The 13881-nt window shown below is 41.3% G+C and overlaps 1 protein-coding gene across 5 annotated transcripts in view; it reads left to right on the plus strand.

Annotated features, from left to right (window-relative positions):
* The window catches only part of LOC109464432 (AT-rich interactive domain-containing protein 3A-like), a 46523-nt gene extending 33086 nt beyond the window's left edge, over nt 1–13437 (plus strand). For 4 of the 5 annotated variants that reach the window (XM_019761413.1, XM_019761417.1, XM_019761412.1 and 1 more), the window contains 4 exons: nt 7654–7853; nt 8250–8423; nt 9582–9764; nt 10122–13437. In XM_019761413.1, coding sequence (XP_019616972.1) covers nt 7654–7853; nt 8250–8423; nt 9582–9764; nt 10122–10306 — 742 coding nt within the window. In that variant the 3' untranslated portion in view covers nt 10307–13437. The remainder of the gene's footprint in view (nt 1–7653; nt 7854–8249; nt 8424–9581; nt 9765–10121) is intronic. The other variant, XM_019761416.1, reaches the window with a different exon arrangement.
* The last annotated feature ends 444 nt before the right edge of the window (nt 13438–13881 follow it).

Below are 13881 nucleotides of genomic sequence, written 5' to 3' on the forward strand. Positions count from 1 at the left end.
CCATGATTATTGGGCCCTCAGGAAGGAATCTTGTTGATCGTCTGATATCTTGGCTCCGTGTTTCTACTCACACAGTTTACTGCTACTGCTCTTTACTTTTTTTCGCAGGGGAGACTTCTTTTTCAAGGATGTTTTGATCTATGACATGTTTTGTTCTTTGGATTCTTTGCCATGTTTGTCTCTTTCTATGGAGCTATTTTCAACATGAAAAATGCTACATTTTTTGCCTTTGCTGGAATTATATAGTCTGCAAAGTAAGACACTGTGTTTCAATGGACGATATGTATATCAAAAACCCTTTCGTGACAGTAACAGCCAAACTACAAGAAAGCAACATTTCCAACCACAGGTGTCATCAACTAAAAGAACAAATCCCAGACCACTTATCCTTCCCCCTTCATACCGAAATATTTTCCACATCAAAAATAAACTTTCGAGGGGAATCCATTGTGTCCCTGCCGTTCCATCAACATGCGGCCATTGTTGGGGAGAGATTTCGGCATCCCGGCCTGATACCATCTCTCATTCCTGCAGGCTACGAAGCCAATCAGTGACTCTTTTCATTGTCAAATTCTTGGGGCGAGTAATGGACTTGGGGACATTCTGACATATAAAGGGTCGTGGGAACAGGTAAAGAAAATGGGGATTAACGTTTGTAGTATCTAAGGAAAACAGTATCCTCAGGACTTGTTGAAAGCTTTGCTGCCAAGGTCATGCTTTCAGAGCTGTTCTGATGTAGTGTATAAATGTTTGTTGTTGAATAATGTTGAATAAGAAAAAACAGCCAGAAGGGGGTTGGCTTTAACAAAACTTTTAAGTCAATAAACAATCTAGAGGTGCATAGACAACTTAACTATGAGCCACAGAGACTTACGTATGAGGTCAAGGCTTTTCAATCTAACCATGTTAGAAAAAAATGCACAAAATGTTGACGGAAAAAAATTTACAGTGAATCAAACCAAGACTTGTTAATCATCCAAAACTCTTCCTCGATGTAATATAATCTTGCCTCTAACTGGACCAAACTATTTAAGTCTGACTTTCATGAAGCTTGTATTTCCTTATTGTACATTTGTATATATTATTGAACAGTAACAATCAAAAGGACAAATGAGTGTGTATCAGATAAAGTTGATACAGGTCAGAGTATAACCTTGATGTTAGCTCTCAGAGTAAGTATACATGTGTCTTTGTCCAAGCTTGCTTCCATCCATAAACATGCACCATATAGGCTTGCTACATCAAGATTTCCAGGGTTGACTATTGTAGTTATAAATCCACCATTTATTATCAGAAGTGGGGTTTGTTTCCCATCTTGACAGATTATGAATGATGATATTCAATAATCCCAGGCCATCACTCTCCATTCCATTGAGTACTATAAAGTATAATCAACATGACTTGTCCATGGCCAGTGCACAGACACTCGGACTAAGCCACTGGGACCGGCCCTATGAACATGTTGTAGATGCCGACGGGAGATGCGCCGTCATCAGCGCGCCCGTCTTAAGCCGAGGGTTTAGCGTTTGGTGAAGTTCGGGGCAAGAGATCTGGAGTAGGCAAATCAAGCGGCACTTGCAGGGCCCTCATCTGGCATTTTGGCAGTGATAAGGTTAATTGTGTTTAGACAGACAATTTGGAAACTTCTGCCCGCACTTATCTCCCCCGACAAACTTTCCCAAATGATAGACTGCCTTATGGTCTTTTGATTGCCCAGCCAAAGTGCAATTGGCCGGCCTGCCCTGCCCTGATATGGGCGCATTAGGGAGGGTGATCAGAAGATAATGAAAGATGCAGACACCTGGCACCATAATCCATCATATAGGAGGCTCCCGGATCCCTGCAGATAGATAACGCCGCTTCGTTTTCTTAGGATTCCCCCACTTTAACGTCGCCGACACCATATCTCATATCTGAAGGAGCAGTCTGGCCTTTGCTTGATTTCCTTAATGTTGGCTGAACTTGTATCGCTTGGCGGGGATTCTCGGGGCAAGGAAGCGGCGTCTCGGCCAGGCTTCCCCCGAACACACGTCCCAGTATAGCTCCTCCTAAATCTTCGTTTCTCGGATTCGTCTTTTTTGCGCGCGGTGATCAGAAGCGAGGGCTGGCCTTTGATATCTGCACGGGCATCTAGACGCAAGGATTACCTACAATTTCCCTTGGATTTCAGGACTGACAGGCCCCACAAATCTTCCTCCTCTTCCTCCCTCACTGTTACCCTCCCAAACAGATACCACTCAACACTGAGAACGCTTGATCCGGATGGTGGACTCTATGTACTACACACACATGTATACAGGCTAGGTACAACCTGCAAGAGTTATCGTACATGGCCTTTACCCAACAGATTGCCACAAACCAACATCTTTACCTCGGCCTGCCCTCCCAACTGCTCGGACTCCTCTCTGCCTGCAGGCAGCTACAACAGACGAGGTCTGTACCGCTAATATCAACACCATCTCCCAGCATATTTGATAAGAAGCAATGATTTAATATAGGGTCATCACCGGCCGATGCAAAGACCATGCCTGATTTAATTTGGGGCTCGGAGCCATGTTCCATTTGACCAGAGCCTCATGGCCTCCGTATTGACGCAGGGTTGAGATAGGGGGAGATATATTGCCCCATGGTAGACACCTGTTGCGCTGGCTATTATTTCACACATCAGTATAGCCAGGATGGAGTAGCCTAGGGTGGGAGTGGGATGGGAGAGAAAGCTGAACACACCGTGCTGGCGCACGGAATGAACCAAGCCTTTTTAATGAAAGTTTATTGCAAATTTTAGCCTCAAGGCTGATTGGAAACAAGAGAGTGATATAGAAATAACAGGGCTCGAAATATTTTTTGTGCATAACTGCACTGATTCAGGTAATATTGGAAATAATCTACATTCTTCAGTTTCTTCATTTTTAAGCTGTAATTTCTTGTATTTGTATGTTAAAGAGTGCAAAATTCTACACAAAGCACGCAGACAGACACACCAAAACAAAACCACCATTTTAACAAAGGTGGACAGCTCCTTCTGATTCAGGATGTTGATGGTATGCTGTTAAGACTCCTACAAAATGTTCTTGCAATTACCTCTGAAGGATGTTGACATTCCTGGAAGACACAAAGAGACTCTTATGTGAAGAAGAGCACCAGCTGCAGGTGTGAATTGTTCAGTCACATTTTTTTCTTAACCCTCACCTGTTTTCCTACAGATTGGCAAATTTTCAAACCATCTGAAACATTATTTCATGCATTGTAGAAGCAATTTTTTTTGAGGGAAATATTTTTCCCCTCCCAACAGGCAAACAGCTAATGCATTTCAAACAAACTGTATTTGTTGAATCAGCCAAAATGTACTAACCCTATTTCTGAAATCAGAAATAATTTTTTGCAAGGCCTTATATGTTGTAATTATATAAAACACAAGATTTCCACAGCTTTCACTGTTTGAGTCAAGCAATCCTTTAATTTCTCCCTATCCATATTGTCCCAGTCAGTTCAAATCGGAATTCGATCACATCCTGTGTCAGGATCTTTCCATCACGATTCCCAGTGAAATTCAACATGGCCTGTGGCCATTTCCCACAGACCCCATAGAATTTGTTACATTGAAAATATATTGGCAACAAGTTGTATACATTATGTAACCTACAGTTTACTGGACTGTCCAATGTCAAGTCCCAACAGTGACTTGAAATATCCTCATTCAAGGTCTAGCTTTGAATACTAAATTTTATTGTCTTGCATAGTGCTATATAAGGTGTTCATGGTTCATCCAGCTAATAATTTGTCCTTTGGAAATGTCCATTTCTAGGCCTCAGTACTCTGATGTTAATGAATGGATTTAGAAAATACTGTACATGGATGATCAAAACTGGATGATCAAAATGAAAAGGAAATAATGCCATAATGGCAATTATTTCTCTCACAAACAGTTTTTACTATGATCCATACTTTGTAATAACTTCTGAGTAGTACATGTAAAACTTGTCTGGTGCAGGTAATTTTCAATGTTTCCTGTACTAGTGCAGGTATGCAGAAAAAAGTATTTTGAGTCCTGAGTTACGATGTACCTCCTGAATCTAGTTCTAACCTCCCCTATCAGTTGTACAACCCAGCCAACACGGAGCGGGACTCAACTCTCGATGTTGATGAAGATTAGGACGAAGCAAACCGGACCATTACTCAAAAGTTATCGACTTAATAGCACTTGTATGGCGTGAGCAGGCGCCAGTAACGTGCCACCTTACTTTGTATTCTAGATAAGATCCACACCCGGCATTAAGGCCCCATCAGTATTAAACTATTTACTCAGATTTAGCACTTTGCCATCCTTACAGAGGGAGATAGCCTTAATTGCGCTGCCGGATCAATACCCGTGTCTTATCAAAGTTGTCTTCCTTGTAAGTCGGGGAGTATCTGCGCTGATACCACGTAATTCCTGTGGCACCGACGGTTAAGATTCTTTTGAAGTGATTCCCATTTGCCCCCTGATGCACGCGGGAAATAGATTCGGGGGCTTGTACAACTTTGTCCTAATCCGCCGAGCCGCCGGCCGCACTCGTGTCCGGTGGCGTTTGAAAGTCGTGATCAGGATATAATGGTCGACATTGGGCTGGCGGCCCCAGATTTAAACTACATTTGGCACAGCCAGCAGATAGAGCAAGGTTTAATGTTAGGGTGTACTTGGAACTTAATGCGGAAGGAAATTTTACGTCTTGTGTGGAACGAATTCAGCTTCTTGATTTAAAGATACTTCTCTCTGAATGTCCAGTCACCAAGTAAGGTTTATACCCTAATTTAACACATCAAGATATAAAATACATTTTTGCACTTAGCTACTAGCAGATTAGACTATGATCATTTATTTGCTTCAAAAAGGACAATCACTTATAGCCAATTGTTTTAGCAAATAAGGCAATATCATGTTATGGTCCTAATAACTACCTTGTTTGCTTGGAGCATGTATGATATGATAATCCTATAAGTTTCATATTATCCAATGATTTCTAGTAGTATTTGAATATTTCTGAGCTCATGGCCAGGCAAATTCTATGGCTTGTCTAAGTTATAAACAGACCCACTTTCACTGAAAATATTAAAAAACACAGATTGTTGAACCTCATAAAATGCCCTTTGAAATTCGTGTGCATTGTAAAATAACACATTCAAACAAAGTGTTTGTGAATAAATTGTCAAGTACAACAAACACCATATTTCAAACCCCCAAGATCATAACAAAATAGTATCTAGAAATCCATGTCCTTGGTGGTGGCTGCTCACATGTGTTCTCTAATATTGAGTCACCTTCATTAGACCATATGCATGTAATATTGTAAGTCCATTTTGACCATGACATCCAATCTAAAAAAAAACGAAAAAAAGTTCAGTTGTTTCAAAGTTTTCCATGAGTCAGAGGCAGGCCGAGGCAAGACGCATGGTCAGTTTATCAGAGCAGATCTATAGTTTTCAATTATGCATTGACTTTAGTAACTTGAAATTGCAATTAAAGCACTCGAGAGCCGGCCCTGGAAAAAAGTTAATGCCCCGGCGGCGCTGCGTATCAGAGACACTCAATAACCGTGATGAATTGGCAGTAGACCTTGTCCCTTGATCAAGACCCCCAGCTTCCACCCCAGCCTTCATATCACCTCCAAAATATGATCCTAATGACAGGAAAAATTAATGTGGACCCGAAATATTCGCCAGAATTTATTGGATTAAATCGCCTCAAAAATTTCCAAATGAAGTCGTTTGACCCTTGCGGGAAGCGTTGCATCGTGCCGTGTCCGTAATTCGGCCGGTAATCTCATAACTTGCATCATTAAGAACTTCTGGGATCTCAGCGAGTGGCCTTTATTAAATTGCATTAATAATAGGCGTGTAATTGTATTAAAAATTAATGGCAGAGTATGCATAATTCAATTTGCCCCATTGGCCATTTGAGCCGGGGTTTGCCCTGCCAAGTGGACCGCCGGGCAGGAAGACAAAAGAGGAAACAGAAAGGAAGAACTACAAAATCTTTACACTTCACTCAAGCAGACTGTTCTCGTAAGAAATGCTCTCAAGGTTTCCCAAAACACAGATTATTAGGTTCTTTTTTTCATTTCTTTGCTGAAACTTTTGTTAAAACTCGTCGAAGGTGCCAGCCATGACCAGACTGTTGCCGATCGATATTGTCTATCATTGATCGCGAGAGGGTCCGCCCGCCCTGCACATGTACCTCCGTGGAAGCCCCATAAAATTCTATGTATAATTGATATCACCTCCCCTCCTTAAAGATGTTTTCCCTCTCTCCTCAATGTCACCCTCGAAAAAGCACTTCTCACCTCAAGTTCGAACCATGATTTGATCGATCGTGATTGGAGTTCTGCGTATATATTTTTTATTGTCGTGCAAGCTGGCTGACTTTGTTGAGCCAGAATACCAACTCACAAAAGGAACTATTGGAAAAACTTACCACTATGCAATAAAGCACTTGTATTAGCTTTTGATCCCGTTTGCTTTTATGTTAGATGTTGTCCAAAGAAATTGTCCGATTTGTTACTCCCACATCTGTTCTGTGTATTGCTGGACTGCTAGGTTGAGTTTGTACTTCTCTCTTACAAAGTGATATCAAAATGGATGAGTGCAGGTAAACATCAGAAATACCTCAGTCCATAACTCCAGCTTTACCATGCACTAACCTGCATATGCAGGTTGGCTTTCCAACCCTGGACTGTCCAGTATATCGTAGCGGCTTTCGAATGATTTGAAAATCTGGTAATAGTACACCCAGGCTTTCAAATCATTCGAAAGCCGCTGTCATCAAAATGATGACGAATGATTTGACAAAGGTTCTGCATGAAAAAAATATGTCAATAGAAGAAGAGCGAGAGTGCCATGTGTTTTTTTATTTGTCTCTCACACAACAGCTTGACATGAAATTGACAAATGGCTCCCCTTTTCATGTAACACCACATAAAACTTTCTCCACACTGAAAATCAAAATAATAGATCAAAGATCACGGCCTAGAAAATAAGATCAAATGTGCTGGAAGGAAAATGAAAAAAACAACAACATGTTTTTGTGTCTGTAGAAATACTGCACAATGCCCATACACCCTTCAACATGCTGTGAGTTAAAGACATCAGTTATATACATGAACGGCCATGGACAACAGCTTAACATCTCATCTTATGAAGGACTCCGGGATCCGGCCCTTTACAGTAGTGTGCAGGTTGGGTGAGCGACAACAGCTGGGATTCGAACTCCCAATCTTTAGGTCCAAAACCAGGGTTGCTAACTGCTGGACTAGATACACTCAGTGCCTGTAGACAAGTTTACAGATGATATTTTCTGTGTTAGACAGCTGTACCTTGAAGTACTTCTGTTGTACTCATACTGTATGAATTTCTATTCATAGGGGACAGAGGGCATTGCTGTCCATACATGATATTGTCCACCTACATGTATACAAATAATCAACGGTCCCTTATTTTGACATAGCAGGAATTTCCAGTATCCAAACTGAGAATTTATTTAGTAATTATTAAGTATATGTATTTAGTTTTGAAACTAGAAGTATTCTTTTGCTCATTCTTACCAAATAAACCTTCTCAAACCCTCATTTATTCATTCTTTCTTTCTTTCATAAACCCTCCATTTTGTTCCCTCCCCAGATACATGAAGTACCTCTACCCTTACGAATGTGAGACCAAGAAGTTGAGTTCCCCGCTGGAGCTCCAGGCGGCGATCGACGGGAACCGGCGGGAGAGCCGGCGTGCCAGCTTCTCGTACCAGTATGGCTCGGCGCCCACCATGATCCCCCCACAGGCCAGACTCCTCGCCACCGGCAACGGGACACCGCACAGCGCTTCTGGTACGTCTTCTCTCACACTCACAAGTTTACTGGCAAAGACACAAGAAATCTTAGATTCCAAACCTTTGGGAAGCATAATGCTTTATATTCACAATAACTGCTGACTTTCCCTTTATTTTTTGGTACCACCAATGAATAGCTAGAGCCAGCCTACAATTAAAACAAGCAACAGTTTTCCATCAGCTATATCACAGTTTTGCCTCATAGATATCAGTATGTTACATGTTTGTACATGTATGGGATAGGTTTGATTCAATTTGCCTCATAAAAAAAGTGACATCTGACTTAGAAAATCCAGTTTTACTGCCCTAAAATCGCTTTGGATTCCTAAGACAGCCACTTTTCCTTCAAGAGAAGCACAGACAACTCAGTGACCTCTCCTTTACCTGTCCACAGATGACGAGGTGGCAGTGATCTCCCCACACCACCACCATCACCTGGGCAGCCCTGTGTCCGCGCTCGCCAGCCTGGCCAATCACACGTCAGCGCTGGAGCAGCTCAGAAGAGAAGCCCTCGCCGACGGTGAACCCCAGGCCAAGAGACTGGCAGCCGCCATTGAGAGAGCAACAGGTGGGATAAACATTTGTTGTTGTTGTGTCCTCCGTTTTTTTTTGGGGGGGGGGGGTCTTGGGAGGTCTCTTTGATACGTTCCGTGAGTAGCTTGATGGTTAGAGTTGGTAGAACCCCTCACGACCATGCAAAATTCTCAGTTGCCATGGAGAGAGTAACAGGTGGGCATAAACAAGCTGTCTTGGTTTTCTTTTTTTTGGGGGGGGGAGGACAAGTTTTAAGTGAGGATTCTAAGATTTAGGCCGTGTTTAAGTAAAGTCATCCAAGGCGCGATTCAGGTAAATCACATTCCTCACATCTGGTGAAGCCGTGTCCGATCACAATTCGCTTGAGCTACATTTATTGTTGTTTGATGAAAACACGCAAGGTAGCGTGTTATTAATGTCAGAGGTCAACGACCTGCTTGCTGATGCCCCCCTCCCAGCGTATCTCGGCCGAATGCCGACGTGGTCCGGCCAGAGGCGGTGAAGCTCGCCCTAGAATGGACACTTATTTAAGCATTACTGGTCTTTAAGTTGCTGCCACGTAAAATTTGGTATTGCATATTAATTAAAAAATATCACCCCGTAATCCATGACCAGGCGAAGTTAAATCACATTGCGTTCAGATGCAAATCGCGATGCAGGAAAACCGATTGGAAACCACCTCTAGAAGTGGCTTGGGATCGAGGCACTTTCAATGTGATTTGGAGCGTTCAGATGGAGCCACTTGAAACCGGCTCCGGGTAAACCACATGTAAAGCTCCTTGGGTGACTTCAATTAAACACGGCCTTAGAGGAGACATATACTGGCAGGCTTGGTGTCAATACACTGGTGGAAGTTGTGTCCTCTTCGTTATTTCTTCTTCCTTTTTGGTAAGAGGAGTCAGATGACACAAATGGTTTACCTACCTGTGTAAGAGATGTAGTTGACTTGGTATATCACTCCTCTATGGTTGAATTGCATGTAACATATATATGAGCATGCTGCAGTACGTTTAGGACAAATGCTGTGCATTTCTTCAGTCATAATTTGAAAAACATGTGTATAGGATAGTAGAAATACCAATGATATTCCTTCATCTCTTTATGACATTTCCTCTGAATTTCTCCTGAATTTCTGTACCTGTCCTGAAGAATATACTTGGCACTTCATCCCTTCACGTTGTAACCCCTACAGACTATATGTTTGCTGCAGAGAGAGCAGAGCAGCAGCAGCAGCAGCAGCAACGGGAGCGGGTACAGCAGGAGCTGCAGCAACGCGAACGGGAACAGCGCGAACGGGAACAGCACCACCACCACCTCCAGCAGAGGATAGCTGTCCCCCAGCTGCCCGCTGCTAACATCAAGATAGGGTCACTAGGTGGGTCTTGAAAAGTCTCATATCAGTCACATGGATGGGTAACTTCAGAGGGTGGGTCAGTGGGTGAGTTGGGTGAGTTGGTTGGTTGGTTGGTTGGTTGGTTGGTTGGTTGGTTGAGTTGAGGGTCACTATGCATTCCTTAGCTAGCTTATCTATAATCACATAGGTTAGCGGGACTGTATGTCACATTGAAAACATGCACTGCTGAGCACTGTCCTTGGTGCTGAACTCACTATCTGAAATATGACTTCCATTATTTTTTCTTACAGAATAATAATAATATTTGAATATTGTGAATTGTGATGATAAGTAAAAAAAAAATTGTGATATATTTTTCTGCTTCTCTCCTTCTCCCAGATAATTCTGACAACAAAAGTCTGATACTGGACATGTCCAGCAGTAACGCCATTGGTGTGAGCATCGAACTGAACGGCGTGCTGTACCAGGGCGTGCTGTACGCCAGAAACGCTGTCCCCACGCTCTCCCCACACGAGCCCGGGCCGCAGAGCGCTGCCAGCATCCCCCGCTCCAATGCGGTGTGAGACCCACTTTGGTGGGAGACCCTACCTTGCACTGCCCCTTTACTGTGCAGGCTGTGGCAGAGGTTTGTGACCCTCCGAAAAAATTTAAAAATATTGTTATCTGGAATGTGTATAGTTTAAAGAAAGTAGATTCTGTCATTATAGTTCCAGTATAAATCTATCCACAATGTCATTATTTGTAATATTTGATATTACAAAGGAATTGTTGTCTTTCCCTTTTTTTAAGGTGGCGTACATGTATGTACAGGAAAGGGACAACTTTCAGTATACTACATGTCCATAAGTATGTCAATAAACTCAATACCATGGCCCAGAAACAAAGTTGATCAAAGTGCTTACATGTGTGTAAGATAAATTTCTAAAAAGAGCCAAACTGTTGCCACATCCTGCACACTCATGCCAAAACCAAAGCAATCTCCATTGTACCTGACTCCACATGTTCCCAGTGTAGAGGAAACAGGGACCACAGTTGGTCTCTGAGTAGACATGCCAATACAATTCCAGTCATCCTTTTTTTTCCCTATACTTACCAGATCTGAAAAGTTGATATACAACGTGAAAACATTTTTTAGCTTTGTTAGTGTGTATACTCTGTACATCTATGTCCCAAGTATACTTAATTTACTTTAGATCATGTATTTCAGCCACATTTAACCTGTTTGTTTTAGATGTAAGGAATTGTACTGACATGGTTTAACGGTGTATTTTGTACCATTAAAACTGTACACAGTGTCCTCCAACTTGTAAATGTGACTCCTCAAAAAAAAAAGTGCTCTTCATATGACCCTGTGTTAAAGTCCCGGTGTAAATGTTAGCAGTGTAGGTGTACATTCCTCCAGCTTGTTGGCAGAGCATACTGTGCCTGCTTGAAACCTGCATTGGTCGAAGGTCTCATTTAAGGTTGTATTTGCATATTCACGGACAATGTCCCATCTATACTTTTCAAATGTTGTGTGGGAAAAAAATTTCATCTGCAACAGGCAATATTCTGATGACCAATATTCAATGTTGACCAAACATCCAAGGAAAACCATGAAAAATCCGGGTTACATGCAGGCGCTGTATGTTCTTTCGGCATGCTCATTGCTCCACATTCCTGTTGTGTGACTGGGGAGCATTCATGCAGCTGTAGGGTACAGGAATTAATGACTACTGAGCACCAGATAGTTGTCTGCAACAGTGTTTATAGACAGGAAATGGTGCAAGGATTGACAATTGTAGAGTGACATTATCTTTTGGAAACGAAACAGAGAAACACACATGAACATTGATACAGTATATACACACATACATACATACATACATACACACACGAACACACACAAATGCACAAAAACATGTGAGACAACTAGCATAGCACACTATCTGTTTCAATGTCTTCCTGTTACAAAGACACTGGCATACATGTACATGAACACTGCACTCAGCCAAAACGTTGCTCAGAAAGGCCCCCTGTTGGAAGCAAGTGGTATTGCAGAACCTATACCAACCTGCTGCAAAACTGATAAATATTATAGTTTACAAGTTTGCTGTAGAATATCAGTATGTGGTATCAAGTACATTTTATACATATTTTTGTTTCATATGTTAACCAGCACATGAGTTATAATCATTTCCTGCGATATGTAATATGTATCTAGAGAAGGTTTGATCATGTAATGATCATAGAATTGTTCTAGTTTTGCTGTCAACAGCTGGCAGATATTGTGCACATAAGGTATATTGGGTATTTTATCAATTTAGTGGGTGTACTTCCTTGTCCATTCCAAGGACAAGGTTGATTGAATTCTTATGATTGACAATCATGTTAAGAAATGTGTGCCGACACAATGATTCTGAAATAACAATGTGCAGTACTAGTACTGGTGTTGGGAATAGATCATTCCAATAGTTGAACTATTTTTCTCTCTTTTTAAAGACAACTCAAGTCAGGGAATAATGTTTGTAGTTATCTTGGATTTTCTCTTCTTTTCTTGCACTTCTTTCACAGCTGTTTCCCAGTCCCAAGTATATTTTAAAATCAAAAGTTTCAAAACTGAACCAAGACCACCCTTAAGTACCTTGGCAGACATCAGAATGAGACATTATTATTTCAAACTTGGTCTGTTTAATTCTAATGCTATCATTTGGTACAAACTACAATGTAGGTCCTGTACCTTCTTTCTTAGTACTTTTATGTACAATGTAAGTGGGAAATCAGATTATGTATAACTATGCACATTTAATGCACAGTTTGTTCCACTATTGTTGCAGGAAGATTTTGTAGTGCTTTTTTTTTTCTTTATCATACGAGACCTTCATATATATGTAGCTACTTGTTGACACAGTTGTATATGTGTTTTTAGTTTGTTGCCATGACAACATATATACCCTGATGTTGTCCTTACATGTAACGTTACATCTGCCACAGAAATGCACCCTGTGGGTACAGTCAAACCTGGCTGTAGTGACCACTCAAGAAAATGTAATCAGTAGACAGGTGACCACTAGAGACGGTTCAGAATTCCTGGGTCCATCTAAAAAAGAATTATGGAAGGGCTCACCAAATGTGGCCACAATGGCCAGGTGGGCCCTTATATGCGTATGCAGGCATGACTGTATAGTCTTATTCTCTAGAAAATGTAACAGATATAGGTATGATATTCAAGCTGCTGCTTTCAGAATGTTTCTCTTTTTTGGATACTTGCTTTAGCTTAAACTGTAGCTTTTGTGTTGTACAGTGTGGTTGGCCTTGAAAAGGTGTAAAGTACATCTTTTTATAGCGTGAGAACTTCTCCCAAATCTGTTTTGTATATCACGTTACACTTGTCTGTGTTTCTAGACAACAGGAAAAAAAAAGAAAGAAAATACCTCAGAGGACATATTAATAAAGGAAGGTATTGAGTCTGCTAAATAGCTAGAGGACTTTTTTTGGCGCCGCCTCAGGGGCGTAGCGTTTTCTTGCTGTGCGTGTAGATAGGTCTGTGTAATTGTATCCAGGAGTGCAGCTTTGTAGATGGCCTATGCGAGTCGGTGCGTAGTGTCCTGGTGCATTGTGGGAGCGGTATCTGTATATTTTGGTTACGGTAACAAGTGGAGTCCGAATCCTTGTATTTTTACTCAATAAAACAGAGGAGGATATGTATCCAGAATGGTGAGACTGTCTTTTGTGTCATATCACCACCAACACACAAACACACACAGTGGGGTGGCTGAGTTTATTTTTGTGGGAGAAGCACTAGATACTTTATTTTCTAACAAACTTTATTGACACAAACGTACAATTGACTATTAAGGTCTAGAACTATGTTGGCATACTTCAGTCTCAAGAGACTATGGAAGTATAGAAGTATATATACAGAAAAATGTGGATACAAATGAATTAACTTGCATACAAGTATATTGTATATTGAATAAATCAACATGTAGAGCTTGTATTCTACTAGTTCTAAAGTCTAAACATTCTTTGATATACTAGTACATATTTACCTGTGCACAGTAAGGGTTATCTCATAGATAATAATTTACTCTATCTATAGCATGAAATACAACAAATTTTGTTGAGCAAGTGGAAAGAAAGTTGAACAAATTTGAGC

Source organism: Branchiostoma belcheri, unplaced genomic scaffold (genome assembly GCF_001625305.1).
Source record: "Branchiostoma belcheri isolate BF01 breed outbred unplaced genomic scaffold, Haploidv18h27 scaffold138, whole genome shotgun sequence".
Taxonomy (NCBI): domain Eukaryota; kingdom Metazoa; phylum Chordata; class Leptocardii; order Amphioxiformes; family Branchiostomatidae; genus Branchiostoma; species Branchiostoma belcheri.